The sequence below is a fragment of the Anabrus simplex genome, chromosome 8 (assembly GCF_040414725.1).
Source record: "Anabrus simplex isolate iqAnaSimp1 chromosome 8, ASM4041472v1, whole genome shotgun sequence".
In the NCBI taxonomy this organism is placed as follows: Eukaryota; Metazoa; Arthropoda; class Insecta; order Orthoptera; family Tettigoniidae; genus Anabrus; species Anabrus simplex.
In genome coordinates, this window is record NC_090272.1 from 129,759,269 (window position 1) to 129,786,305 (window position 27,037).

General features: G+C 40.8%; 1 protein-coding gene across 5 annotated transcripts in view; it reads left to right on the forward strand.

The window, feature by feature from the left end:
• Positions 1-27,037, forward strand: part of LOC136878885 (broad-complex core protein isoforms 1/2/3/4/5) — a 681,897-nt gene that overhangs the window by 517,018 nt on the left and 137,842 nt on the right. The window contains exon 7 of one of the 5 annotated variants that reach the window (XM_067152457.2): positions 10,480-10,610. The exons of the other annotated variants lie outside the window; for them this stretch is intronic. Within the exon in view, the coding sequence (XP_067008558.1) occupies positions 10,480-10,553 (74 nt within the window). The 3' untranslated portion in view covers positions 10,554-10,610. Of the gene's footprint in view, positions 1-10,479; positions 10,611-27,037 lie in introns of those variants that run through there. 5 annotated transcript variants of the gene reach the window in all.

Here is a 27,037-nt window from a genome sequence, read left to right on the forward strand (position 1 = left end):
GCTTTTACTCATTTTAGAATGTTGCTTATGTATTAAAATGTGTACAAGTCAGAATTTATTAAAATTTATAACTGCTCTGATTGTTAGAAATAGTAATAATTTTTCTAGCAGGTGTGTTCTCTGGCAAGTTAAAAAATAAGCATAGATAATACAGTAGTAGTCAACAATGCAGTTCATAAAGCAATCCAGACAGTTACAAGTCAGTTGCAATATTGTCAGAATTGTCAAAGCCAAAAGTAGATAAGTAGTGAAATTTCTTGACAATGTAACTATTTTTTCTATCATCACTGTAGGTTCTTGAAGTCAAATAGGATAACAGGTGCTGTCTTTGATACTGTTTTTTTAAATTACTAATGGCTCTTTGATAAAGGAAAACGAACTACTGGGCTGTTCTTACAGAGTTAAATATTCTTATACAAGAATGAGTCAGCGTGTGTTGTTTGATAGCCGTATGCCATTCCATGTTAATGATGCTGCATTTCACAACCTTCAGAAGCTTCATACCATAGCAGCAAGTAACATCAGCATCATGGAGAAGAAACTTGTACTGAATAGTTAAGTGCAAATAAGAAACAGAAGGTGATTAAAGAAGTGGAAATGTTTTTCTCTGAAAACAAAGTTATTTATAACTTAAATTTACCCACAATTAGAAGAAGCAATGTTCAAATGAGTAAAGTGTACGAGGGACCAAAACATTCCACTCCGAGTCTCTATGCTTCATGAACAAGCCTGAAAATTTGTTGATGAGTTAGTCATGAATTGTTTTGGGTTAGTACAGGATGGTTAGATAAATTTAAGGAATTTAGCAGAATCATACAGAATGTGATTTCTGAGAGAGTGCTAGTTGAAGCTGACTGTAAAGAAAAACATAGTGACATGCTGCCATCTCTTTTGGAAGACTATCAACCTTGCAGCATTTTCAATGTCAACAAACCTGGCTTGTTTTTGCATGTGTTTACCTGAAAAACTCTGGTATTTAAGGGCAAAATATTTCACTTTGGAAGAAGGAGCAACAAAAGACTAACAGTAATGGTTGCATCAGATAAGACAGGTGCTGAAAAATTATAACTTCTGCTGATCAATAATTCTGTGGATCCAAGGTATTTCTCAGGTGTGAAATCGTTGCCTGTTGACTAACAAATCAGTAAAACAGCATGGATGACAAACAAAATTTTGAAATCAAACCTTGACAGGAAACACGTGCATGAAAAATGGAATTATTCTATTTATTGAAAAATGTCCTTCTCATCCTAAAATCACTCGTGAACTAGCACCCATTTGTTAATAATCTTGCCACCAAACATATCTTTAAAGCTGCAGGCAGCCATTGGATCAATGTATTCTTAAGAACTTGAAATTTCACTACAGGAAGAAATGCATTCTACATTGAAAGTAGGAAAGAACTCGGTGACATCAATTTCCTGCATACTGTTCTGAGATTGCAAAAGTCATGCGATGAAAAAAATGAAATGGTGTATTTTCTTTAGTTTGTAACTTGCTTGTCATTGACTCTCCTGTTGAAGTGCTAAAAGAATATTGATACAAATTAGGCAATGGAATTCGATAATTTGCAAATGCAAAAATGTGTTGCAAAGAAGTTTTAACAGCCTGAAGCTCACTACTACTGCTGCTGCTGCTGCTACTCATATTCGAAAGATTAAGCCTTGTTGTCGCAGCCATAGAATGTCTATCTTGTGCCATGTTCTTGAAATAAGACACGCTGGTCATCCTCTTCCTCTTTTCCTGCCAATTCTTCCTTCAGTGATGTTAAAAGAAACTCCTCATGCCGCAGAATGTGACCAATAAATTTTATTTTCCAGTTTTCATTTTCAGTTTCCAGGCTCCATTTTTCTCCTATCCCTCCAAGGACTTCATTATTGCTCTTCATTTCAGTCCAACTTATCCTCTGCATTCTACTCCAGAGCCACATTTCAGTTGCCTCTAGTCTTTTCTTTTACTGCTCTCCTAATGTCCAGCTTTTGCAACCGTACAGAAGCACGCTCCATATAAAGGTTTTTGCAAAGACCTTCCAAGTTTGAATATATATATGTTTGTTAGCCAGCAGATGCTTTTTATCTTGGAAGGCTCTCTTTGCCATTGCTATAATTTGCTCCGATTATCACTCGTGTTTCTACTGCTGTTGCTGCTACTGTTACTACTACTACTACTACTACTACTACTACTACTACTACTACTACTATAAAAAACATTTTACTTACCCTGCTCCAGTGATTGGGTGTCAACAAGCAAACTGAAGAAAGAGAGAGAGTGAGAGTTCAATGTTTTTGTGCAACTTTTATGAACTTGTAATCCAGAATTGTCACTTAAGATATATGCTTACCTCACAAATCTCACTTCTTCATTCAGCTGGAAATCGGACAGTATTAGGCACTTAAACAATTAGTATATGCTTGCATGATTGCCATGGCTCCAGTAGGCACAAGTTTCCTGATAGACTACAGTTGATCTTACTTTATTTTCCTTTTCGAGAATTTTTTTCTCGTCAGATGAATGCATGGTAGAATATTGCTACAGGAAGGCCAGAGAGTAAAAATGTATTTTTGGCCCACAGAGGAAAATTTTGACTTTTTTTGCTTGGTGCTCATTTAGAAGTGAAGGTACACATTTGTGTAGGTATGGTCTGATGAGGATAAATGTATGAATACTTGTTTGGCATAAATGTTATCAATAGTTGTTAATTTGCAGTAATCCCTGGTGTTGTATTTGTTTATTCTATGTGCCTTCTGTTAGAATTACTGTTCAGAGAAGCATGTCTTATCTGCTGGGAGGGTTAGCGAGCAAGGCATGTGTTGTTGCAGGGGGCCTACGTTTTGTGGAGAGCAACCGCGGTAAACTTCAACTGGTACACCAGGGCTACATCTTCAACCTTCAGCGCCAGAGTGGAGATAAGCGCTACTGGCAGTGTATCAAGTATGGAGCTCATCATGGTTGTCGTGGTCACTGCAAAACACATGGCAACAAGATGGCGTCAGAGTCAGTTGTTCATACTCATGAACCTCAGTATCAGAAGATTCATGAGAAAGAAGCCATGCTGCGATTGAAACAACGTTACTGCCTCAAAAGAACTGCTACTGCTCCTTTTTCTTGCCAGATCAAACCAGAGTGATGGAGTTAACCTTTTGATGTCTTATTTGCTTTAACACATAATATAATACAATTTCTTGCTTGGGTGCATTTTCAAAATATTCACCTTATATACCCTTGCAAAGTTCAGTAATATGAATGGGGATTACAGTAAGTGTCTGTATTAGTTACAAAGTGGTTACAGTGTGTTGTTCAGTTGAGATAGTTGGAAACGGTGACATTTTTTTTTTTTCACTTAATTCATTGTGCTTAAACTATTCACACATCCTCATGCCCTTTATTCAGGACCTAATTAACATTCCTATTGTTCTTTCTGTGTGTGTTTTCTTGTGTGCTTCACAACATCTAGTTTTTAATGTAATCAGTATACTGTCCTGTTTGAAACTAAAGAACAACTTCTAATGGTGATCAGCTTTATTTCTTAGTTATGCATATTCATGCTCTGGTGTTCCTATTTCATCTCAGTATTTCTCTATCTTTACTTTTTGAAAGTTATCACTGAAGAGTATCACTAAAGATCCAGGTGGGATGCTCAATATTATAGCATTTCCTACAACATAATGGGAAATATAATTCACTTTGAAACATTTCAGTCCATGATGAAATTTTAAACTTGTCCTTCATTTCTGTCTTCATAGTAGGTTTTTATCTAATATTTCATCTAATCCTCCAGAATAACAGCACATTATGTGAGATTTTCCGAACTCTTAACAGCTGTTGTAGTAGCTTTTCAAATGCATAAAAAATGTTTGCTTTTTCCTTCTTAGTCTTCTTGTAGTTATCAGTTTTAGTCTTAGGTTCTTCTGGTAATATTAATGATATTGAATAAGTTTGGCTCTGAGGAATCAGTAACCTGTTTGATTTGGAAAATACTATCAGGCATATTTCCTATCAGACATGACCAACAGATTCAGTTTAACTGTGAGAAATGTCAGTAGTGGTTGTTTCTTTCTTGCAACTTGCCAGTATAGTCTGCAGAGGTAACTCATTTGCCATAATTTCTAGTATGTTTCTCAAGCCGCTGTTTTACTTCTCATGTTAAAATTAGGTACTGTTCATCCTATCACTTCAAACTTTTTGTTACTAATTGTTGTCAATAACATGAGTATAACCTCAAAATTTGAATTTGCTCGTATAATTTTTGAGGTATTAAATATTTTATGGAATTAATTGCTGCTCTAATAAAAAAAGTTCCTTGCACAACCATTTTTATTACATTCCATTGATATTTTAGCTGAGGTGCATTTGATTTTTAGGTGTAATATTCATTACTAACATTTTGGCATAAAAACTTGTAATGGTGGTTGTATTTTTAATTTTTTTTTTAAATACAACAGCAAATTTGTATGCATATCAAAACCTACCTTTATATGCAACTGATACCTGGATCCATACCAACTTCTGTTCACCTTATTGATGAACATATGTTCCAAATTTCAACCTCATAGAACTAAAACTATGACTCAAGAGACATTTTGAAGGAAAAGAAGCCTAAATAACTTCAATTTTGAGCAATAGCAGATAAACATTTTTCATTCTACATGCCTCCTTTCAACCTGTCCAGGGTCATACGTATGTCCTTTTGCCAGTTCCTTCTTCTCTTCTTTTGACATCTTATCCATTCTAATCCTTGCATCTGCAAAGCAACATTATTTACTTCTATACAAACTTCTGTCACCAGTACTCTGCGGATTAAAACACTCAACATAAAATAAGATGTACAGGACACCAAGTATACAACTCAGTTCACAACACATGCTAACCATGAGGAAAACATGAGCAAATCCCCATCATTTTAGGGGCATTGAGTGTCTAACAAAAGATGATATCCTTTAAATATATACAAGAAAATATGTTGCTATAAACAAATAACGATCCATATAAATTATAACAAATATGTATGTATCATTGGCACCTCGGTCAAATTTTACTCTTGGTAATTTGTTGCAGGTGAAATAATTGTGATAAACATCCATGCCAATCTAATACTACAGTGGCTGCCAAGAGATTAAATTAAACATAAAATCTGTCAACAAACCTGCTGCACAACAGAGAAATGGTCATGACTTTGCCTGTCCATAACTTTAAAATATTCTGCACTCAGGCATAAAAATCAGTGGTGGTTGGTGCATGAAGGGTTTTTAGGGGCTGCCCACCTCCTTTTTCAAAAACACGTAACATAATTTTCACTTTGTAACTGATTACATAAAGGAATGGATAAATGTAGCGAGGTTGAATTTATAGGATGTACTGTTCAGTTATTGCACATGCTGGGCTGAGTGGCTCAGACGGTTAAAGCGCTGGCCTTCTAACCGTAACATGGCAGGTGCGATCCTGGCTCAGTCCGGTGGTATTTGAAGGTGCTCAAATACGACAGCCTCGTGTCGGTAGATTTACTGGCACGTAAAAGAACTTCTGCGAGACTAAATTCCGGCACCTCGGTGTCTCCGAAGACCGTAAAAGTAGTTAGTGGGACGTAAAAGCAAATAACATTATTATTATTTATTAGTTATTGCACAGTGTGAATTTCATTCATTATTGAAGGTTTTTCAATTACATCGATTCAAATGTAAACAATCCTATTCAATACTTGGTATTAACATATAATTGCTATTTAGTTATACAATATTATCATCATTATTTTGGATGTAAACATTTCACTTTTCTATTTTCAATATTTTCAAAGATATAGCAAAGGCTTTCAGACTGTGGCTACTTTCCAGCAAGCATGATGTTTTCTCTTTGGTCTTGAAGCGCTCGGGCTGTGGCAGGAGTGCCCTCAGTAGGTTCCTAGAGTTAGCTAGGTCCGGGCTGCGGGAGAAGCCTGGAGGGACGATATAGGCTTGTCAGGGGAAGGAAGAGTTCAGGTGGGTGTGCGGTCTATTCGGCGGAGCCCTCAGCAACATTGCCAACCACTTTACAAGTACGTAGTGCTGTTCCCCCACGTCCTACATTAATTGTTGCCAGAGATTAATTCCAAAACATTTTACAAAACAGTGAATTCCATTATAATGACTATTGAAACAATTAAGATCTACAAAGAAGCTAAAGATTTAAAAATTAATCATAAAGTGACGGCAGATTGTTAAATATATCTTCATGCTTTGAGATTTGAGCAAGGCGAGAGAATTTCGGGCGTGCACTATTTATTTGTTTTCGTGAATGTCGTTATTTTCGTTTGTGATCATGTAACAGTTCAGTGCCATAGTAGTAGTCGTGACTGCATTAGCTGTTAGACTGTTTTAGCGTGTGTGTGTGTGTGTGTGTGTGTGTGTGTGTGTGTGTGTGTGTGTGTGTGTGTGTGTGTGTGTGTGTGTGTGTGTGTGTGCGCGCGTGCGTGCGTGTGTGTTTTTTTTTTAATGCCATTGTAGCGCAGGTAATTACTGTTGTGGTGCAAGTGTTCAGTAGATAAAACTACAATGCTAGTTTAAATAGTGTAAATTATACCTTCAGTATTTACATCTCATGTTAATATCTTCATTCATGTGTTTAGCGTTTGTCTGTCTAATTGAAAACTAACTGTTACGGTCTTAAGAAGACAAGGTAAATTAATTCTGTAAGTACCATTTTCAGTAGTGGTGGGAATTTACGTTTCGAACATAGGCTAGAATTAAAGAAGTTACGGCCTTCTTGGCCGAATTTAAATATTGCACAAGAACAGAAGGGTTATAAGAACAAAAATGCATAAACTAGGAAATTCAGTCCGTCATGTTACAAACACACTGACTGGCTGTACGGATGTGAAATAAGAAATGCATTCTTTTGTTACTCTTCTTCAGCAATGAATGTCGTTGACCCTGCATGGACATCAGTCGGGCTTTCGGTCATAAAACACCTTGGTATGAAAAGGCATAAAATGTGCGAGAAACACGTAAACTCTGGTATTGAATTTGCTATGCTTGGTAGAGTAGAAATCTGATGCCAATTATACAGTGCATACAGACTAAGAATTAAACACTCAAACGAACAGGTTTTGAAGAATTGATACATTCGTAGTAAATTAATCTATGCTGTTAAGTTCTATGGGCAGTTTGAACTAGTTCTCAGGGGCCACAATGATACAGATACATCTGACAACCCAAGTATTTTTTGAGGTTTTCACGTTATTATCTGATTTTCGCTACATGATTGTTCTGTCTTAGAAGCAAATTTATATTTATTTATTTATTTATTTATTTATTTATTTATTTATTTATTTATTTATTTATTTATTTATTTATTTACCCTCCGGACTCAGCAAGGATTACCACCTCAAGGGCAGTGTCATGGAGCATGAGTCATTTGGTCAGGGATACAACTGGAGCGGATGACCAGTACCTTATCCAGGTGGCTTCACCTGCTGTGCTGAACAGGGGCCTTGTGAGGGATGGGAAGATTGGAAGGGATAGGCAAGGAAGAGAGAAGGAAGCGGCCATGGCCGTAAAGTAGGTGCCCTCCCGATATTTATAATACCAATATAGTTGGTCTGTTATTGGACATTATAAATTTTCCAGCTAACTCAATCCTCGTTGCCAGCATTTCGCCCCAGTGTGGGGATGAACCCAACTTAGCACACTGGGGTGAAATGCTGGCAATCAGGAGTGAGTCAGCTGGAAAATTTATTTATGTCCAATAACGGACCAACTATATTGGTATTCACTCATTCGGAACAAATATTTCAGGTTCCCTATTGGAATAAACATCTATATCATCCCGACATTTGCCTGGAGAAGAAGTGGAAAACCACGGAAAACCACTTCAAGGATGGCTGAGGCGGGAATCAAACCCCTTCCACTCAGTTGACCTCCCGAGGCTGAGTGGACCGCATTCCAGTTCTCGCACCACTTTTTCTAATTTCGTGGCAGAGCCAGGAATTGAACCAGGACCTCCAAGGATGGCAGCTAATCACAGTAACCACTGCAGCACAGAGGCAGACATTATTGTTATTATATTTCAGCTTAAAATATTGTGGTACTGGTCAGTGAAAACTGGACCGATTGGGAAGGGGCATAACCCTGCCAGAGTTAAATGTCACGAACCGCCATTGATAAAAATATGGTGCAGAGTGACAAAATTAACATGTTTGTCAAAGAGAATCTTTCAAGCACACACAAAGAAAGAGAGGGAGAGAAGGGAATTAAAGGAAAGGTATTTTTAGTTGAATTTCAGACAAAATTTACTCATGGTCGGAGATCTCCCTTCAAAGTTCTCCCATAACAGTGGTGATGACTCACTGAAGCTAAATAATTGAACAAAACAAATCAATAAATGAATGCAGATTTTCTTTTATTTATTCAAATATTGTAAACTTCATTAGTAACTTATCACATTGAAAACCTACAACCTGTTTTCCAGTCAGTGACCAGGATGGAACGAATGAAGCCCCATCTTGCGGCGAGGATAGGAATTGTGCTGGCTTCCGAGGCCTGTCACACTCCTCTGGGGCAGTGATTAATGACTGACAAATGAAATGATAGTAGAGGGTGTTGCTGGAATGACGGATGACAGGAAAAACCGGAGTACCCGTAGAAAAACCTGTGCTGCTTCCACTTTGTCCAGCACAAATCTCACATGGAGTGACCGGGATTTGAACCACAGAACCCAGTGGTGAGAGGCCGACGTGCTGCCACCTGAGCCACAGAGGCTCTAACTTATCACATTATAAACCTTTAATAGAAGGAAAATGATTTTGAAATATAGATAAGAAATTAGCATTAACATGGAATTTGTATGAAATGGATTTAAAAATAATGTATACCCATCATCCCAAACTGATGAGGATTATATCCTATAGAATTTTCTACAGTAATACGGATTTAATCATACTGCAATATGATAAGCAAAATATGTTTGGCAAGTAATATATTGGAACCATAAAACTGAAAAATGATTCTGATAGCCGAGATTAATAAGCAATAACTATCCAGGTATTATCAATAGTTATCCACTGGTTAAATTTTGTTAATATAATGTGAATTGGTTGCAATGTATTCAAAAGATACATTGCTAGGGCTTGGTATGCTATGTCATATTTTTTATCCTGGCCTCTTTTTACAAACTTTAAAAACAATTCTAGCTTTTGTAAATCCAGTAACATGATTTTCGTGGTCATATAAATGCATATATTTTACTGCATTTTATCATTAAGTTGTATTTGGCTAAAAATAATAATATTTAAAAACATATTTTTGTCATATTATAATTGTTTTAATTGTTCTCCAAGTATTATTCACACATTTTGTACCGATACTGCCAATTGATTTTATTTATGTTTGATTATTTTGGATTTCCTTTCCTTAGAAATATTTTGTAGTTAAGTAAAGTTTTGCAAGCAATAAGTTGTCAAAATGGAAAAGATAAAAGAACATTAGAAATGGGACCAGTTAGCTACTGGGCAGCCTCGCCTTCACCCACTTCACCCCTTCCAAACATTCCGTTGTGGTTTTAACCCCATTTAACCCCATTGTTGCCAAGTAGTAATTCCGAGCAGTCAGTAGCTCTGTTAACATAACTGTGAAAGCATTAGCTGTGCAAAGAACAAATGTTGGAAATGTATCTCTTTTTTTCTCAGAATCCTTTGTCGTATTACTTACAGTGAAGCATGGATTAAAAAAACTACATTTTTCTTGTTTTCATGGGAAAAAATTAATTCTGTTTATTCTATTTCTTTTTTGTCTGCTAAGTCTTATAAACAATTTTACACTACATTTAATTTCTTTTGTGTCATAGTTACAAGCTATTATATTGTATTTTGGTGGGTTTTTTTGCTTTACGTCGCACCAACACAGATAGGTCTTGTGGCAACGATGGGACAGGGAAGGGCTAGGAGTGGGAAGGAAGTGGCCGTGGCCTTAATTAAGGTACAGCCCCCAGCATTTGCCTGGTGTGAAAATGGGAAACCACCGAAAACCATTTTCAGGGCTGCCGACAGTGGGGTACGAACCTACTATCTCCCAAATACTGGATACTGGCCGCACTTAAGCAGCTGCAGCTATCGAGCTCGGTGTTTTTTTGGTGTTTTTAGGGCATGAATGCGTGTATGGTTTTTAGGTCATAGAAATCCAAGCTGCAAGCATTACTGCTTACACAATTTACAAGTTATCCATACTGTCAAAACGTGAAACATAGAACACTACAACATATCTATAAAAAAAAAAAGGTGACTGTTATTAGCAGAATGACATGTTTCATTCTATAAGGACATACTCAGTTCAAATCACTTGTAACTGTATGTATATATATATGTGTGTGTGTGTGTGTGTGTGCGCGTGCGTGTGCATGCATGCATCTGTGCAGTATTATTTACATTGCATATAAACTTGTTATTTACACTTAGTAACTTCGAGAAATTTTGTTTTACTTGTCTTAAATCTGTTTTATGTCTGTTACTTCTAGCAACAACTGCAGGACTGATTCCAGGTCTGTTGCTTTGCTTGTCATTAGCGAACATACGTCTCTGTAGGACTTGAGGGGAAGGTGGAAAGGTAACTGCTTCGTTCAGCGAAGAGAGGGGAAGTGTTATGTGGCTGTAGTATATTTGTCCTATCGTGTATTGGAATGAATGCCTAATAATGATTTTGGAAAATATAAATATGCAGTAAAGAATTTAAAAAGTACCTTGTGTGCCTTCCTTTTTAGTGATAACATAATACCTACATAATGGTCTCCAATGGTAGGCCACTGCCTATATTGATAGAATTTAGTACAGATAAATATAACCTAACTCACATTTTAGACGTATTTTGCGTCGGAATATACTCCAGTGGGATTCATTAAAAGCTGGTGTGAACATAGCATGCAGATGTTGTTTTACCAAAATTTCAATTAGTTTAGTGGCATGAAGAATGGTGGGGGGAAGAGGTTTTCAGACGTGTGTGATTAGAACAAAGGGAGAGCAGAGTGCTAAGTGGCTGTGGTCTAATTGTCCTGATGTGTATTAGAATGAATGCATGATAAGGCTTTGGAATAAATAGCACAATAAAGAATTAAAGAATACCTGGTATAACTCTGTTTTTGTGATAAAATAATAACCTACAGAATGGTCCTGAGTGGCAGGCCAGTGCCAAAGTTCATAGTTTTTTTTTTTTTTTTTTTTTTTTTTTTTTTTGTGCTTTACATCGCACCAACACAGATAGGTCTTATGGCGATGATGGGACAGTACAGACAAGTATAATCTAACCCATATTCTAGGTGTACTTTGCATCAGAGTAACCCCCAATTCATTTAAATTCTGATGAAAAGTAGTGTGCAAATGTTGTTTTGAATTCCAATGGAGGTTACTCTTATGCAAAGTATGTCTGGAATATGGGTTAGATTATACTTACCTGTATTAAATTCTATGAATTTAGGTAGCAGCCTGTCACTTTGGAACATTATATAGGTTATTATGTTATAACCAAAAAAACATAGTAATACAAGGTACTCTTTAAGGAGAAAGGAGATTGAGAACCACCACTGAACTACAGTTAGAGGAGAAGCAATATGTATTCAGAAGTAACAGATCAACAATGGATCTAATTTTTAGCACCCACATGCTGATGCAAAAGTATTGGGAGAAAGGCAAGAACCTGGTCATTGTATTCCTGGATATAGAAAAGGCCTATGATAGTGTTATAAGAGATAAGATCTAGGACTGTCTGAGGGGAAAAAAATGTGCCTGAAGGACTGGTAAGGAAAATTCATGTGTTGCACAAAGCGGTGATAAGGGAACAGGGAACTGGAAATCAAGTAGGGATGACATAAAATTGTTAGTGTTGAACTGTAGAAGTATTGTAAAGAAAGGAATAGAATTAAGTAATTTAATAGATATATATATTTACCAGATATTGTAATAGGAGTTGAATCATGGCTGAGAAATGATATAATGGATGCAGAAATTTTCTCACGGCACTGGAGTGTGTATCGTAGAGATAGGATAGGAAAGGTGGGAGGGGGAGTTTCCATTCTGGTGAAAGAAGAATTTGTAAGCTACGAAAAAGTTAAAGATGAGACACATGAAATTCTAGGTGTAAGGCTCATTTCTAAAGATAATAGGCAACTTGATATATTTGGAGTATACAGATTGGGAAAGGGTAGCAAAGATGCGGATTCGGAATTATTTGATAGGATAGTCAGCTATGTGGGAAACGACATGGAAAGAAATGTGATTGTAGCGGGAGATCTGAATTTGCCAGATGTCAATTGGGAAGGAAATGCGAACGACAGGAAGCATGACCAACAAATGGCAAATAAGTTAATATGGGAAGGACAGCTGATTCAGAAAGTGATGGAACCAACCAGAAGGAAAATATCCTGGATGTGGTGCTGATAAAACCAGATGAGCTCTATAGGGAAACTGAAGTAATAGATGGTATTAGTGATCATGAAGCTGTTTTTGTGGTAGTTAAAAATAAATGTGATAGAAAGGAAGGTCTTAAAAGCAGGACTGTTAGGCAGTACCATATGGCTGATAAAGCAGGTATGAGGCAGTTTCTAAAAAGTAACTATGATCGGTGGAAAACGGTAAATAAAAATGTAAACAGACTCTGGGATGGGTTTAAAGAAATTGTTGAGGAATGCGAAAACAGGTTTGTACCTTTAAGGGTAGTAAGGAATGGTAAAGACCCACCTTATTATAATAGAGAAATAAAGAGACTAAGAAGGAGGTGCAGACTGGAAAGAAATAGAGTTAGAAATGGCTGTGGAAGTAAGGAGAAATTGAAGGAACTTACTAGAAAATTGAATCTAGCAAAGAAGGCAGCTAAGGATAACATGATGGCAAGCATAATTGGCAGTCATACAAATTTTAGTGAAAAATGGAAGGGTATGTATAGGTGTTTAAGGCAGAAACAGGTTCCAAGAAGGACATTCCAGGAATAATTAATGAACAAGGGGAGTGTGTATGTGAGGATCTTCAAAAGGCGGAAGTATTCAGTCAGCAGTATGTAAAGATTGTTGGTTACAAGGATAATATCGAGATAGAGGAAGAGACTAAGGCCAAAGTAGTAATAAAATTTACGTATGATAAAAATGACATTTACAATAAGATACAAAAGTTGAAAACTAGAAAAGCGGCTGGAATTGATCAGATTTCTGGGGATATACTAAAGACAATGGGTTGGGATATAGTACCATATCTGAAGTACTTATTTGATTATTGTTTGGCCGAAGGAGCTATACCAGATGAATGGAGAGTTGCTATAGTAGCCCCTGTGTATAAAGGAAAGGGTGATAGACATAAAGCTGAAAATTACAGGCCAGTAAGTTTGACATGCATTGTATGTAAGCTTTGGGAAGGCATTCTTTCTGATTATATTAGACATGTTTGTGAAATTAATAACTGGTTCGATAGAAGGCAATTCGGTTTTAGGAAAGGTTATTCCACTGAAGCTCAACTTGTAGGATTCCAGCAAGATAAAGCAGATATCTTGGATTCTGGAGGTCAAATGGACTGCATCGCGATTGACATGTCTAAAGCATTTGATAGGGTGGATCATGGGAGACTACTGGCAAAAATGAGTGCAATTGGACTAGACAAAAGAGTGACTGAATGGGTTGCTATATTTCTAGAAAATAGATCTCAGAGAGTTAGAGTAGGTGAAGCTTTGTCTGACCCTGTAATAGTTGAGAGGGGAGTTCCTCAGGGCAGTGTTATCGGACCTTTATGTTTTCTTATATATATAAATGATATGAGTAAAGGAGTGGAATCTGAGGTAAGGCTTTTTGCGGATGATGTTATTCTCTATAGAGTGATAAATAAGTTACAAGATTGTGAGCAACTGCAACGTGACCTCGAAAATATTGTGAGATGGACAGCAGGCAATGGTATGTTGATAAACGGGGCTAAAAGTCAGGTTGTGAGTTTCACAAATAGGAAAAGTCCTCTCAGTTTTAATTACTGCGTTGATGGGGGTGAAAGTTCCTTTTGGGGATCATTGTAAGTATCTAGGTGTTAATATAAGGAAAGATCTTCACTGGGCTAATCACATAAATGGGATTGTAAATAAAGGGTACCGATCTCTGCACATGGTTATGAGGGTGTTTAGGGGTTGTAGTAAGGATGTAAAGGAGAGTGCATATAAGTCTCTGGTAAGACCCCAACTAGAGTATGGTTCCAGTGTATGGGACCCTCACCAGGATTACCTGATTCAAGAACTGGAAAAAATCCAAAGAAAAGCAGCTCGATTTGTTCTGGGTGATTTCCGACAAAAGAGTAGCGTTACAAAAATGTTGCAATGTTTGGGTTGGGAAGAATTGAGAGAAAGAAGAAGAGCTGCTCGACTAAGTGGTATGTTGATATAGATGTTGATTTCCATAGGGAATCTGACATATTTGTTCCGAATGAGCAAATTTATAATACCAATAATGTCCAATGGCGGACCATTTATATTGGTATTATAAGTGGTATGTTCCGAGCTGTCAGCGGAGAGATGGCGTGGAATGACATTAGTAGACGAATAGGTTTGAATGGCGTCTATAAAAGTAGGAAAGATCACAGTATGAAGATAAAGTTGGAATTCAAGAGGACAAACTGGGGCAAATATTCATTTATAGGAAGGGGAGTTAGGGATTGGAATAACTTACCAAGGGAGATATTCAATAAATTTCCAATTTCTTTGAAATCATTTCGGAAAAGGCTAGGAAAGCAACAGATAGGGAATCTGCCACCTGGGCGACTGCCCTAAATGCAGATCAGTATTGATTGATTGACTGTACTAGCTGTGTACAAATTGGGGATGGTCGATCATCATGGTTTGAGACCAAGAGTTTAGTTCAGCAAGGAAGTGCACTGTCCTCACTACTGCTCATCACTGTTATGGACGATATAATTAAGAATGTCAAGGAAAATTTAGGTGAACTGAATGCAGTGGGATTTGCTGATGATATCATGATTTGGGGTGAAACAGAAGAAGAAGAAGAAGAAGAAGAAGAAGAAGAACAGACCAGACTGAACATACGGAAATCTCAGTTGCAGGAATATAACCTCAACATCAGTGAGACCAAGACAGTGGTGATGGCAGTCAACAGAGAAGTTCGTCCAGCAAGTGTAAATCTAGGAGACCACGAGCTAGAGTGTGTGGATAGTTTTCCTTACCTTGGAAGTGTAATCTCCAGTGATCATTTGGTCAGAAAGGAAATTACAAACATATTGCAAAAGGGATCAGAATTCTACCAACAAGTAAGAACACTTTTATGTTTTTATGAAATGACATGATTCCAAAACTGGCCAAACTGATGATGTTTAACAGCTATTTCATACCACTATTGACCTATGGTATTGAAGCGTGCACCCTCTCAAAAAGAGATTCATCAAGACTGCAAGCATCAGAGGTGAAATTTCTTAGATCCACCATCCAGAAGACCAAGATGGACAAGTTAAGAAATGAAGAGGTGAGGAAAGAAGCCGGAATAAAGACATCCCTATTAGACTTGGGCTGGGCAGGAGCTTTAGGTGGAGTGTTTTGGTATAATGTGCTGGCACATGGAACACGGGTTTGTAACTGCACAGTAGAGAGAACTTTGTGAGGCTAGATGACATGCTCCGCGTCAGCAAGAATGTGCTGCTGTACCGAACGTGCTGTGTGTAGGTACGGTCAGCGTAAAGCTGCACAGAACGTGAAGGAACAGTCAGAACACTTAAATTCACGCCCAATAATAACGTTCAAAGGTTGCTTTTAGGTGAAGATTTTTTCGGTCAATATGAAATACGCATAACATGGTGACAATGACAGTACAGGTGTTTGAAAGTAACTAATCCAAGGATATTTTCACCGGTTGAATGTATCAACCTATATTGTGAAAAAGCAGACAGAACTCTGAAACAGGCACCCAGAAAATCATGTCTAAATGTTGTTTTTAGGATATGAATGTTTTCATTCATTTTGAAATACACCTGTCACAATTACACTGGCAGTAGACGTGTTTACAAATGTCACAATGTTATTTTCACCATTTGAAAATATACTCGCACAGTTGAAGAAACATTCATCAGTACTCTCTTTACATACTCAATATACAAGCGGAACACGAAAATAAAAAATAACCCATAGAAGCAGAACTTGAAGATAAAAATGAAACACTATATACAAGCGGAACAGGAGATTAAAATTAAATTATTACAAGCAGAACACAAATAAAAATTGTGGGATGTTTAAGTTTCAAATGTTTTGTCATTATGCCGGTTGAAGATCCCTTCTCAGACAAAATAGAAGAAAATTGCATTTCACTCTGTCCGGTTTTATTCTAGTAAGAAAGTCGTAAACAGGACTCCGGTGTGACATTATTCAAAGTTTACCGTCTTTCATACGGTATATATTATTAGGCTTCAATGAAAACACTCTTAACGAAACACATTAAGTTATCCGCATGTACCGAAGGCCAGTTGCCGGTGCAACGGAACTCACAGAACAAAGAGGATATGATGGAACACAGAACACTCCAGCACATGGCGGCATGCTGCCGGTATCGACAGTCAGCTAGTGGGCGAAGGGCAGTGCATATTGGCGTTTCTGACGGGATAGTGAGTCACTGTCTCGGTCTTGCTTGAGAATGTTTCGGAACAACTGACGCTCCATGTTCCGGAACAGCGGAACATAACTGTGCACTGGCACAGTGTGCCGAAACAGGGACATAGTGCCCAACTCTACATTAGATCGCATTGGCACATCCATACTGTGGTGGTACAGGCATGTGATGAGGATGGAGCTTACAAGAACAACCAGAATAAATTTGGAAAGACACGTGGAGGGAAAAAGACCTGCAGGAAGACCTAAAACCCAATGGATGGACATGATCAAGGTTGATCTGATTACCAGAGGATGGACATTGAATGATGTTCTCCATGACAAGTTGTATATGGACAGGAAGAAGTGGAAGAAGCTCATTAACAGTACCTGGGAAACTGAAACTGTACAATGATGGTGATGACAAGGTACTCTTTAATGCTTTACTGCATATTTATATCTTCCAAAGTGATTATCATGCATTCATTCCAATACACATTAGGACAAATGTACTACACCCATGTAACACTTGCCGCTCTCTTCAATGAACAGAGTTGTTATCATTCTGCCTTCCCCTCAAACTACTCCGACAAGTATGTTGGCTAACCACAGCCAAAACAAGAGACCTGGAATCAGTCCAGCAGTTGCTGCAAGAAGTAACAGAAATAAACCAGATTTAGGAAAAGTACAGAAAACTTTCTCCAAGTTAGTAAGTGTCAATAACAGACTTCCACATTCATAATATCACCAATTCACAATCATTGACAAGTTTACACAACATAAACAATATTGTACATACTGTACATGTATGTATGTATGTATGTATGTATGTATGTATGTATGTATGTATGTATGTATGTATGTATGTATGTATGTATGTATGTATGTATGTATGTATGTATGTATGTATGTATGTATGTATGTATGTATGTATGTATGTATGTATGTATGTATGTATGTATGTATGTATGTATGTATGTATGTATGTATGTATGTATGTATGTATGTATGTATTACACCCTACCGGGCTTCGAATGGATGACCCCCGCATAAGAATGCCTCCACGTAACGGGGTAAACACCCACGGATGAGATTTGATTGGAGAGCGGGTCGAATTGCTTAACGAGCTTCGAACCGCTCCCCTTCCTACTTTCTGTGCCGGCCCGGCAGCCTGAGCACTTGGGGAAGTGGTACGTTCAAAGAAAAACAAAAACAACAAATACTTAAGATGGAGTCCTATGTCTATAATATGAAAGTAGGATCTCTGGGTTCAAATGCCTATTGGATACTGCTTAACACTGCTACAAATGACAAGAATCATAAAATAGGGGTTACGAATGCAAATTTATTCAAATATGACCATTTAAAAAAAAAGTTGACACAGCTCTATACAATGACTCTCCACATATGGGAGGAAAAGAAATAATAATCATTTTAAAATACGAATCGCCCATGGGCGTCGTCTGCATAACGGTATGATTGAGGTTTCGCGACTTGCTATCGTTCATTTTTCCTCATTAATTCATACCGTTCCATGAAATTTGTAAATTATTCTGTCTATCACACCGTGGGATGACCTGATGTCCTTATTCACAAATATTACTAGCTGTTCTAAGCACGAACATAACCGGGGCCTACGCTACATAATATCATATTAAAAGACACATTTGCATAATGCACAAACAAACACAAATACCATTTTTGCTAAACCCCGGACTCCTCATCTATTACCAAGACCACACGACGTGCACATAGGTTCTGTTTGAACTCAAAAATATGTGCACATCATTACGAAACATACACAAAACATATGGATATATATACACTTCATGCACACAAGAGAACCATTCCTAGAAAAGAAACAGCATGGTTATCACTGTCTCCGGCCCAACGCGCAAGCTTGGAGCAGCTCGCTCAAGGGCACCACCATAATCCGGAGTCGAACTGGCAGACTCCCGACCGAGAGGTACTGTGGGTTTCTGTAGATACCGAGAATAGCTACAGTCTCATATCGCCGGATATCTGGGGGAATCCCTACTCATTTATTAAATACCTTTAAAAGAAATCACCGTGATATTATCATTATGCAAGTATTCTTAGCTAGGCCATTTAAACCAACCGAGGGGAGCGCGAGGTTGACCCAGGGCTCCAAGTTAGTCTTAACACAATGGTTTAAAGGGATCCCTCTGTCACGAGGGCGAGAGCCTGGCATTCACAACAACAGGAAGGCCGGCCATTCACTTCGCACGGCCGTTCTGATTCTTCTCTCGCTCACACGTCTACCCCCTCATCTCGGGGACACATTTCCACGGCCCGCTTCATTTGCATATTCATATCATTATGGAATTCCCATGAAATACTCTTTTTATTCACTCCCTTCTCATTATTATCACTGAGACTGTGGGCACGATCACTTCTCAATCATCTCATCGTAAATTCCTATTCGGCCTTCTCACTACGTCTCATATCGCGTATCTTCTTCCCTTGGGCCTATGGCTCTCATGGCTCCTCGTTCATACCACATAAATACACTTATATTTAAACCTTCTGACCAAAGATTACGGATGGGCCTCACCCCGGCTATAGATTAAAAGAAAACACTCCAAACCATTATGGCCAATTAATCAAAAATCACGGGAGACTTGCACATGGTTCCACACACCTACCAAAATGACACAACATATACCTCTCTCGGTCGGGATTTTCTTCTTTCTTGCAGTACATGCACTGATTATATCTGTAAGCTAGGCATGCATTGTCTGACTGACCCATGAGTTTCCCTGGCATATCCGACAACCACGTGGGACAGTGACTACCAACATTCGACATATTTCCCTGCTTGCCAGCACTATGTTTCATATCCACCCCTACGGGAAACTCAAATATTCTCCTAACCTTGTTCCCATATTTGCTAGGACACTCTACATTAAAAATATAACCCTCACGATAAGCTAATCATTAAGAAAGAAATATGAGTCGTCCGGGAATTTAGCTCCCTTGAATTTTACTTCAACATTATAAAATCAATAAAATTTCCATATAGGACATGCATTAACTTACAACATTTTGATATTTACAAAAGAACGCTAATCCTATCCCCGGGTTATGTCATGCTTAGAAATTAAATTTGGACATCACTCATCTGTTTGGTGGCCGTTGTTTCTCCCCCCACGGGAGACCCATGGTGAAGTTCTTAGTACTCCATGACCACTCGGTAGGTGGCGGGCGTGCAGTCCTTCATCCCTGGTCCATACAAGTCCGACATCCTGGGGAACTCGTCACAGCTGAAATCTTACAGTAATCCAAGTGGGTAACACTTTTACACTCGTCACACGTCCTCTATTTCAGAGTTTACACCCGCGTTCACAGTAAGAATCGGGTGGCTCACGAGATTCGAGCCCCTGATCCAAAGTAACACTTTGGGTGATACCAAATTATGAATTTCACTGACTCATTAAGCCGGCAGTTTCTCCGCCGAATTCTAATGCTTGTTCGAAAATTATGCTCGCGGTTTTTACTAGTTTGACACGCAGCACAGAAACAATTCACCTAGGCTCGTTTGGCCTCCCGTTCACTACACAAAGGCTTTTGTACAAGGGTTTCTGACTGTAACTGGAGCACCGCGGGACGCAGTGTCCGTCTCACGACCGTAAAAGAACAACTGTCTCTGCAAGGGCCCGCTCGGCCTATATTATCTCGCCCGCCGGAAACTTGGGGGCGTCAACTTCACGGTTCATTAAGAACAAGAGCTCCTTTCGTACCAAGAATTGACGATATTTAAATATTGCATCTTGTAGCCCTCTGTCTCCCCTTTCATTTGAGCCAAGCGTGCTGGACCTCCGATCAGCAGTTTTTATGTAATTTGCTTCCCGCCTTTGATTAATTCATTAGCGTCCCTCGGGAGGCGGAGTCAATTTTGAGCGCGACTTTTGGCTTGGGTGACGCCGCTATATCCACATGTGTTAGCGATATGTTACATCTTGACGGCTGGTGACCTCATTTCTTCCCCTGCATAAGTTATTACATATTTTTAGTCTAGGGAATGCAGAAAATTTCGCTCTATTCAATGGTGTGTCTCACATAATTTTCCTATGTCTGGATTAAAATATCATTCCATTGTTTACGCGCCAAAGTCCGACGTTGGCACCCGTGACACGTGCATAAAAAACCGGAAGTTCCTTATGTTCGTTTGGAACTCTGGGAAGTTAGGCTCCACCTCGGGGCGTATCTGACTACTCCAGCATCGCGTCCCCTTCTATCTCTCTCTGCGAGTTGAGAGCGTAATTCCGCGGGGGCTTGGCTTTTGCTTTGTCCTCCCTTTGTTCGCAGGCGCTCTTTTCGCGGGTTCCGTTCTGGCAGGACGCCGCTCGATCCCCTTCGCCCATACTGCTACCTATGACGCGACCTTTAGGAGTAATTTTAATGGAGTAGAAAAGCCCATATCATTCCCATGGAGCTGTACAGGACACTGTACGGTTTCATTCTCCTCCTACTTCATCAAAGAAAAATCACGAACTCGGGATTTTTCTTTCCCTTTTAACTGTCTCGGAAAGTAGTCATTGGTGATGGTCGCGTAACTGGTGGACCTTCTCGGTCAACTCTGTGTTCTCCAGTTGTATCTGGTAGCATAGATTAATTAAAGCGTTCCTAAGACTGGTCCTCTCAGAGCATTCTGGACAATCTTCACAGGCTGATGCCTCGGACTCGCTCCCTTCTTCCAAAACAATGTGATTCACGGCATCATCTTCTTCATCGGCTTCCATTTCTTCCATTGGATCCGGGTTGTCCTCGTCATCCTCGGCTTCTCCTGGTTCTTCTTCCTCCGGACCTTCTTCAGGGTGTTGTCCTGGGGCGTGGTACAGTTTGAGATTTGCAGCATTGTAAGTGGCCTCTGTTCTTCCATCCATTGACTGTACTTTGTAGGCATTATTCTCTAGGTTCTGGATTATCCTATACGGCCCGATGTAAAGTTCTGCAAACTTGTGGTAGTACTTCCTCGGAGGGTCGGACATGGCTGGTCGTTTGACTAAAACTAGTTCTCCCACACGAAGTGGCCGATGAAATCTCCGGTTTCGATGACGTCTGAGCCTCTTCTCTGCCTGGGCTTTGAGATGGTCCAAAGCTATCCTCACACGAAGTTCAGCCGAAGGCCTGGGATCTTCTGGGCACTGTAGCACGCGGTGCCACGGTCTCTCCGGTTTCTGATCAAAATGTACCGCTATCGGGATCTGCCCCGTAGATTCATGAATCGTCCCGTTGATGCACTCCATGATGATTGGAAGAACATCAACCCATCGCCAATGCTGTCTGGCGCAATAAACTCTGCAAAATTTCGCTATTTCGCGCATGATCCTTTCTGATGGATTGGACTCAGGATGCCTAATAGAACTGAAGATATGCTGGATTTGGAGTTGCTCGATCTCGCGTTTGAACATGGCGGACGTGAACTGAGACCCATGGTCACTCAATATCTTATCTGGCTTCCCCATAGATGGAATGATCTTATTTCGGATCTGTGTCAGTACCGACCTGGAGTTTGCCTTCTGTACTGGGCACAGCATCACATACTTCGAGAAAACATCTACGCAGACCAAAATGAATTGTAACCCTCTAATTGCCTTGGGTAAGGGCCCGTAAAAGTCTATCGCAAATAGCTCTCGTGGCTTTTCTGGCAACAACGGCTTAGGTGGTTGCCGCAGGAGATAGGTATTTGGTTTGATTCGTTGACAAGTATCACATGTTGTCAACACGGTCCTAATCATCCGCCTCATTCTCGGCCAGACAAAGGTCTCCTGAAGTGTCGAGGTAACTTTATCGATTCCCGCATGACCGATGGAATGATGTGCGAGCCAAATCAGTTCCACTTGCAGCACGGGCGGAACAACAATACGGTACTTCGTATGATCTTCATCTATGAACTGGTGAAGGATCCCGTTGAAATAGTTATATTTTGGTGCCTGCCTCTCACTCTCCTGGTATTCAGGCGTTCCTGCTGGTATCCTCTTCCTGAAGAAATCGATCAATCGTCGGGTTGCGGGCCAATTCTCTTGCTCTTCTCCGACGCGTTGTAGCCTATCCAACGTCTCACGGTCACCCCCGCTCAACTCTATGTGATGAAGAACTTGGGCTTCCGGTTCGGGGTTTCGGCTTAATGCGTCGGCAATCACATTGTCCTTTCCTGCACAATGTTCGATCCCTAAGTCGAATTGTTGGATGAATAACGTCCAGCGGTTTACTCTCTCGGATGCCATCGTCGACTTCAAAGCGAAGGTCAAAGCTTTATGGTCTGTCCGCAGCACGACCGGGAATCCGTATATATACTTCCTCCAGTGACTGAGGGCTGTAACAATTGCCAACATCTCTAATTCCGTGACGGTATATTGGCATTCATGCGCCCGAAGTCTACGACTCATGAACGCGATGTAGTTTCTGCGTTTTTCCTGATCCGGCGTCTCCTGGTACAATACCGCCCCTACACCTATCATGGATGCATCGGTTTGGACTACGAATTTGCTCGAAAAGTCGGGATACCCAAGCTTGATGCTATTGGCAAGTAATTCCTTTGTCCTTTGGAAAGCTTCGTCACAGTTTGAATCCCATTTCCATCTATTATTCTTCTTCAGGAGGTCCTGAAGAGGAGCTACCGCCTCAGTGTAACTGGGGCAGTGATCGGCGAAAAACCCGCAGATTCCCAAAAACTGCCTGATGTGTTTGACTCGTGTTGGTTTGGGGAAATTTTGAATAGCTTGAATCTTAACGGGGTTCGGAGTGACACCCTCCGAATCTATGACGTGTCCCAGGAACAAAATGCTTTTCTGGCAAAAGTTTGACTTATCCAAATTGATTTTGAAGTTGTTTTTATTCAGTTCTGCTAGCAACAGGTTCAAGTGTTCCAAATGCTCCTCCAGAGTCTCGCTCGCAATCAGAATGTCGTCTACATAACGCACCGTAAAGTTCTTCACCTGCTCGCTCAAATTCCTATCAAGTGCCCTTATCAAAGCCGATCCTGCGTTCTTGACGCCGAACGGCAAACGGTTGTAGACGTACGTCTGTCCGTCAAACATGAATCCCGTCAGTACCTTGGATTCCCCTGACAACTCAATGTGGTGGTAGGACGATCTCAAGTCGACCCCAGAAAAATAATTTTTGTGACTAAACTTCTTCAAGATATCCTTAATGTTGGGTGCCCTATCGTACTCTGGTACCAAGCGCTCGTTAATGGCACGTGCGTCTAGGCACACCCTCAGCGAACCGTTCGTCTTCTCCACGATGACTAAAGGGTTTAAAAATGGCGTCGGAGATTTGGAAATTAACTGGTTTTCTTCCATATCCTTGATGATAGGTCGTACCTTGGCATAATGTTTCTCGGGAATCGGGTACGGATTCCGTCGAAAGGGTTCCCAACTTGTGACGACAAAATTGTATTTGAAATTCGAAATTTTTCCCGGTTGTGACCCAAATGCATCGCGGTGGCGTTCCAAGATTTCTTTCAGTCTAGCTCTTCCCTCTTCACCTATCATTGCTTTATTAATTTTTGATAGCACTGCCTCCTCAAATGTCGGTTCTTCCTCTTCCTGTTCCAAGTTTGCAACCATTCTCTCGAGTCCGATTATTATCTCTTCTTCCTGATGTTTCCCATCCAGAGTCTGATCCGGACGGACTTCCTCGTCGTAGGTCACTTGAGTAGTCCAAATCCTCTCATCGACTACGCAGTCTCCAATTTCGTTTAGTTTCACCCCTTCGGAATGCATGTTGATCTCTAGCCTGATTTCATTTCGGTGCATGTCGATAACTGCCTTATAATCCCTCCAGAAGTCGGCGCCTAATATAATGTTGTATTCCATCTTCTCGAGGATGATAAATGGGTGTGAAGTAATGGCCTCTCCGATCTGCAAATCTAAATAAACCTGAGCCTTGCACACTGTGGTGCGATCTGGGATGATTCCTCGTACCTTCATGTTAGAGACCGGTAATAATGGGATCTGCTCCTTCGATTGGATTTCCCGTATGAGCGTTCTAGATACGACGCTTACGCTGGCTCCCGTGTCTACAAGAGAGCGCACGCGCAATCCATTAGCTCTTATGTACACCACTGGTAATTCCCTGATAATCCTCTTATTCTGTCGGTGTGCGTCTTCGATCAAATCCTCGGGTTGGATCACCCACGCAGCTATGGTAACTGACGTCCTCTGTGAATCGAAAGAATGGTTGCTCCCCGAACCGCAGGCTATCTCCTCACTGGTTAGGCGAATTTTTTTTTTGCGCTCCGGAGCTACTGGCATACTCCGGAGCATGAGGGTTCAACTCTCTTCCACGTCCTTCCTTCTTGTGGGCTTGCAGTTGCAGGCTTTCTGCCCCTTCGCACATTCCCGCGGCGGCCATACCCTGTATGGGTCTCTGCCACTTGTCAATACCGGGCGGCGTGTTTCGCAGTTGTTCCACATACTGTCGTGATTCATTCCTGCGATCTCGGATGTACTCTTCCCTTCTTCCTGGTCGTTGCCCTGTCGACCGTTGTCCGCTCGGTCCCCAATTCTGGTACGGCCTCCTCCGCTGTCCATACTGGCGATACCGAAGCCTTGGTCCCTGATTCATCCTCTCACGGGGTCCTGGTTCGCGGGTGTTCCAGCCCTCCTGGTATTCCCGTTTCGGTCCATTCCATGTCTGGGGACCCCAATCACTCCTAATTCTCGAGGAGTACATCTCCCGAACTTCATTCGTACTAGTCCCCTGGTTCTTCCTTTTCGGTGGGCTTTCATCCTGAGCTAAGTCGACAACATGGACCGCCTCGCTATGGCGATGTCGCGCCTGCATTCCACTCGTTTGATCGAGCTGCCTCAATATTTGTTCAGCATCGACCGCATTTCGGACATTCGCCGCTATGAGCACCTTCTGTACTTCCGGTGGGAGCTGTTTCCCGATGGCGGAAATCAACTCTAGCTCTGTGGGAGGACTATCCAGTTCTTTAAACTTCAACAACTGGCCCACGAAGTACTCGCAGAAACGGGTCTGCCCTGCACCCGAATACCTTCGCGAATACAATTCTAGCCTCAAATTCTGTTGCGTCTCGATCCCCCAATACTTCTCGAGGAAGCGCCGCCGGAACTCCTCATACCCATCGAAACAATATTTGAACGCCCGGTACCAGACCAAAGGCTGATCCGTTAAGTACCGTTCGACTACTCTCAGTTTTCGGTCCGCTGGAACTCGATGATCAATGAAGTATTGGTCTACCTCAGCAAGGAAACCTTTCGGGGTAAGATGAGTGTTTGACCCGAATTTCTTCGGCTCGTCATTCGTCATCCGGAGGAGATTATATACCGGAATTGCTCCACTCTCTTGCGGGGTCGATTGTCCCCGAGGTGCATTATGCACTTGGGCATTTTCATTTCCCTGCGAAATATCAGCGTTGGCCTCGTGACCAATACTGCTGGGCGGACTCACTCTGTCAACGCTATCCTGCTTCTTGAGGATCGATCGCATCACGATCTCACCTCTCGCCTCTTGGAACTTTAACAACTCGACCTCCTCCCGGATCTCCTTAATAAGCTCCGTGTGGACTTCTACTTGGACGGCAGCCTTGTGGGTCTTGTTGCCCCACTCTTCCATCTGTCGGTTCAGGCCTTGGATTTTCCCTCGGACTTCTTCTTGTTCCGCTTCCATCTCTTCGGTCACCTCCTTCCGAAGCTCCATCACTTCTCCATGGGCCTGAGTCTGGACTTCCTTGACCTTAGCGGTCGCAATATCCTGCACTTGGGTCAGACGGTCACTGACCTCCTTCGCCACCTTGTCGAGGGCCTCCGTCGTCTGTGTCCTTAGTTCTCGGACTTCAGCCTTGGCCTCCTGCATGTCTCTTGCAACATCCTCTACGCGGGTGCTCACCTTCCCCATTTCTTCCTCGCACGCGCTTACCCTAGTGTCCGTCACGTCGATCCTATTCGTCACCCTAATCTCCACTTGCTTTAATTGCTGGATGACGTCCTCCAACTTCCCTTCTAACGCCTCGGTCATCTTTGCCTCCAGCCTCGCGGCGTTCTCGTCGCTACGTTCACGACCTAGTCTCATATCCTCTGCGAGCTCGTCTAACGAAGCCTTATTCGTAGCCGCCTGAGCCCGGCAAAGCTCTGCCTGCGTGTCAAACTGCGCCTTAAAGCCTGCTGCCTGCTTGCCTAATTGTTCTTCGAAATGTTCCTTTTGTTCTGCCAATAATTGGCACATCATTTCCCTAATGACCTCCACGTCCATATTAGATTCTATCTTGGAGAAAGCGGATCTCCCGTGGGCAGAAAATTGACCACCGGTGATCGACAGAAAGCATAGATGCATTCAAAAAAATATATATATATATTTTTTTAAAATATAAATTTCAGCGTGACCTAACTTTACTCGAAATTCCAACAAATCAATCCAAACTGGGCCTACAAACGGCTTGTGTCACGCCCCCTACCATATTAACGTCACAACTCATTGTA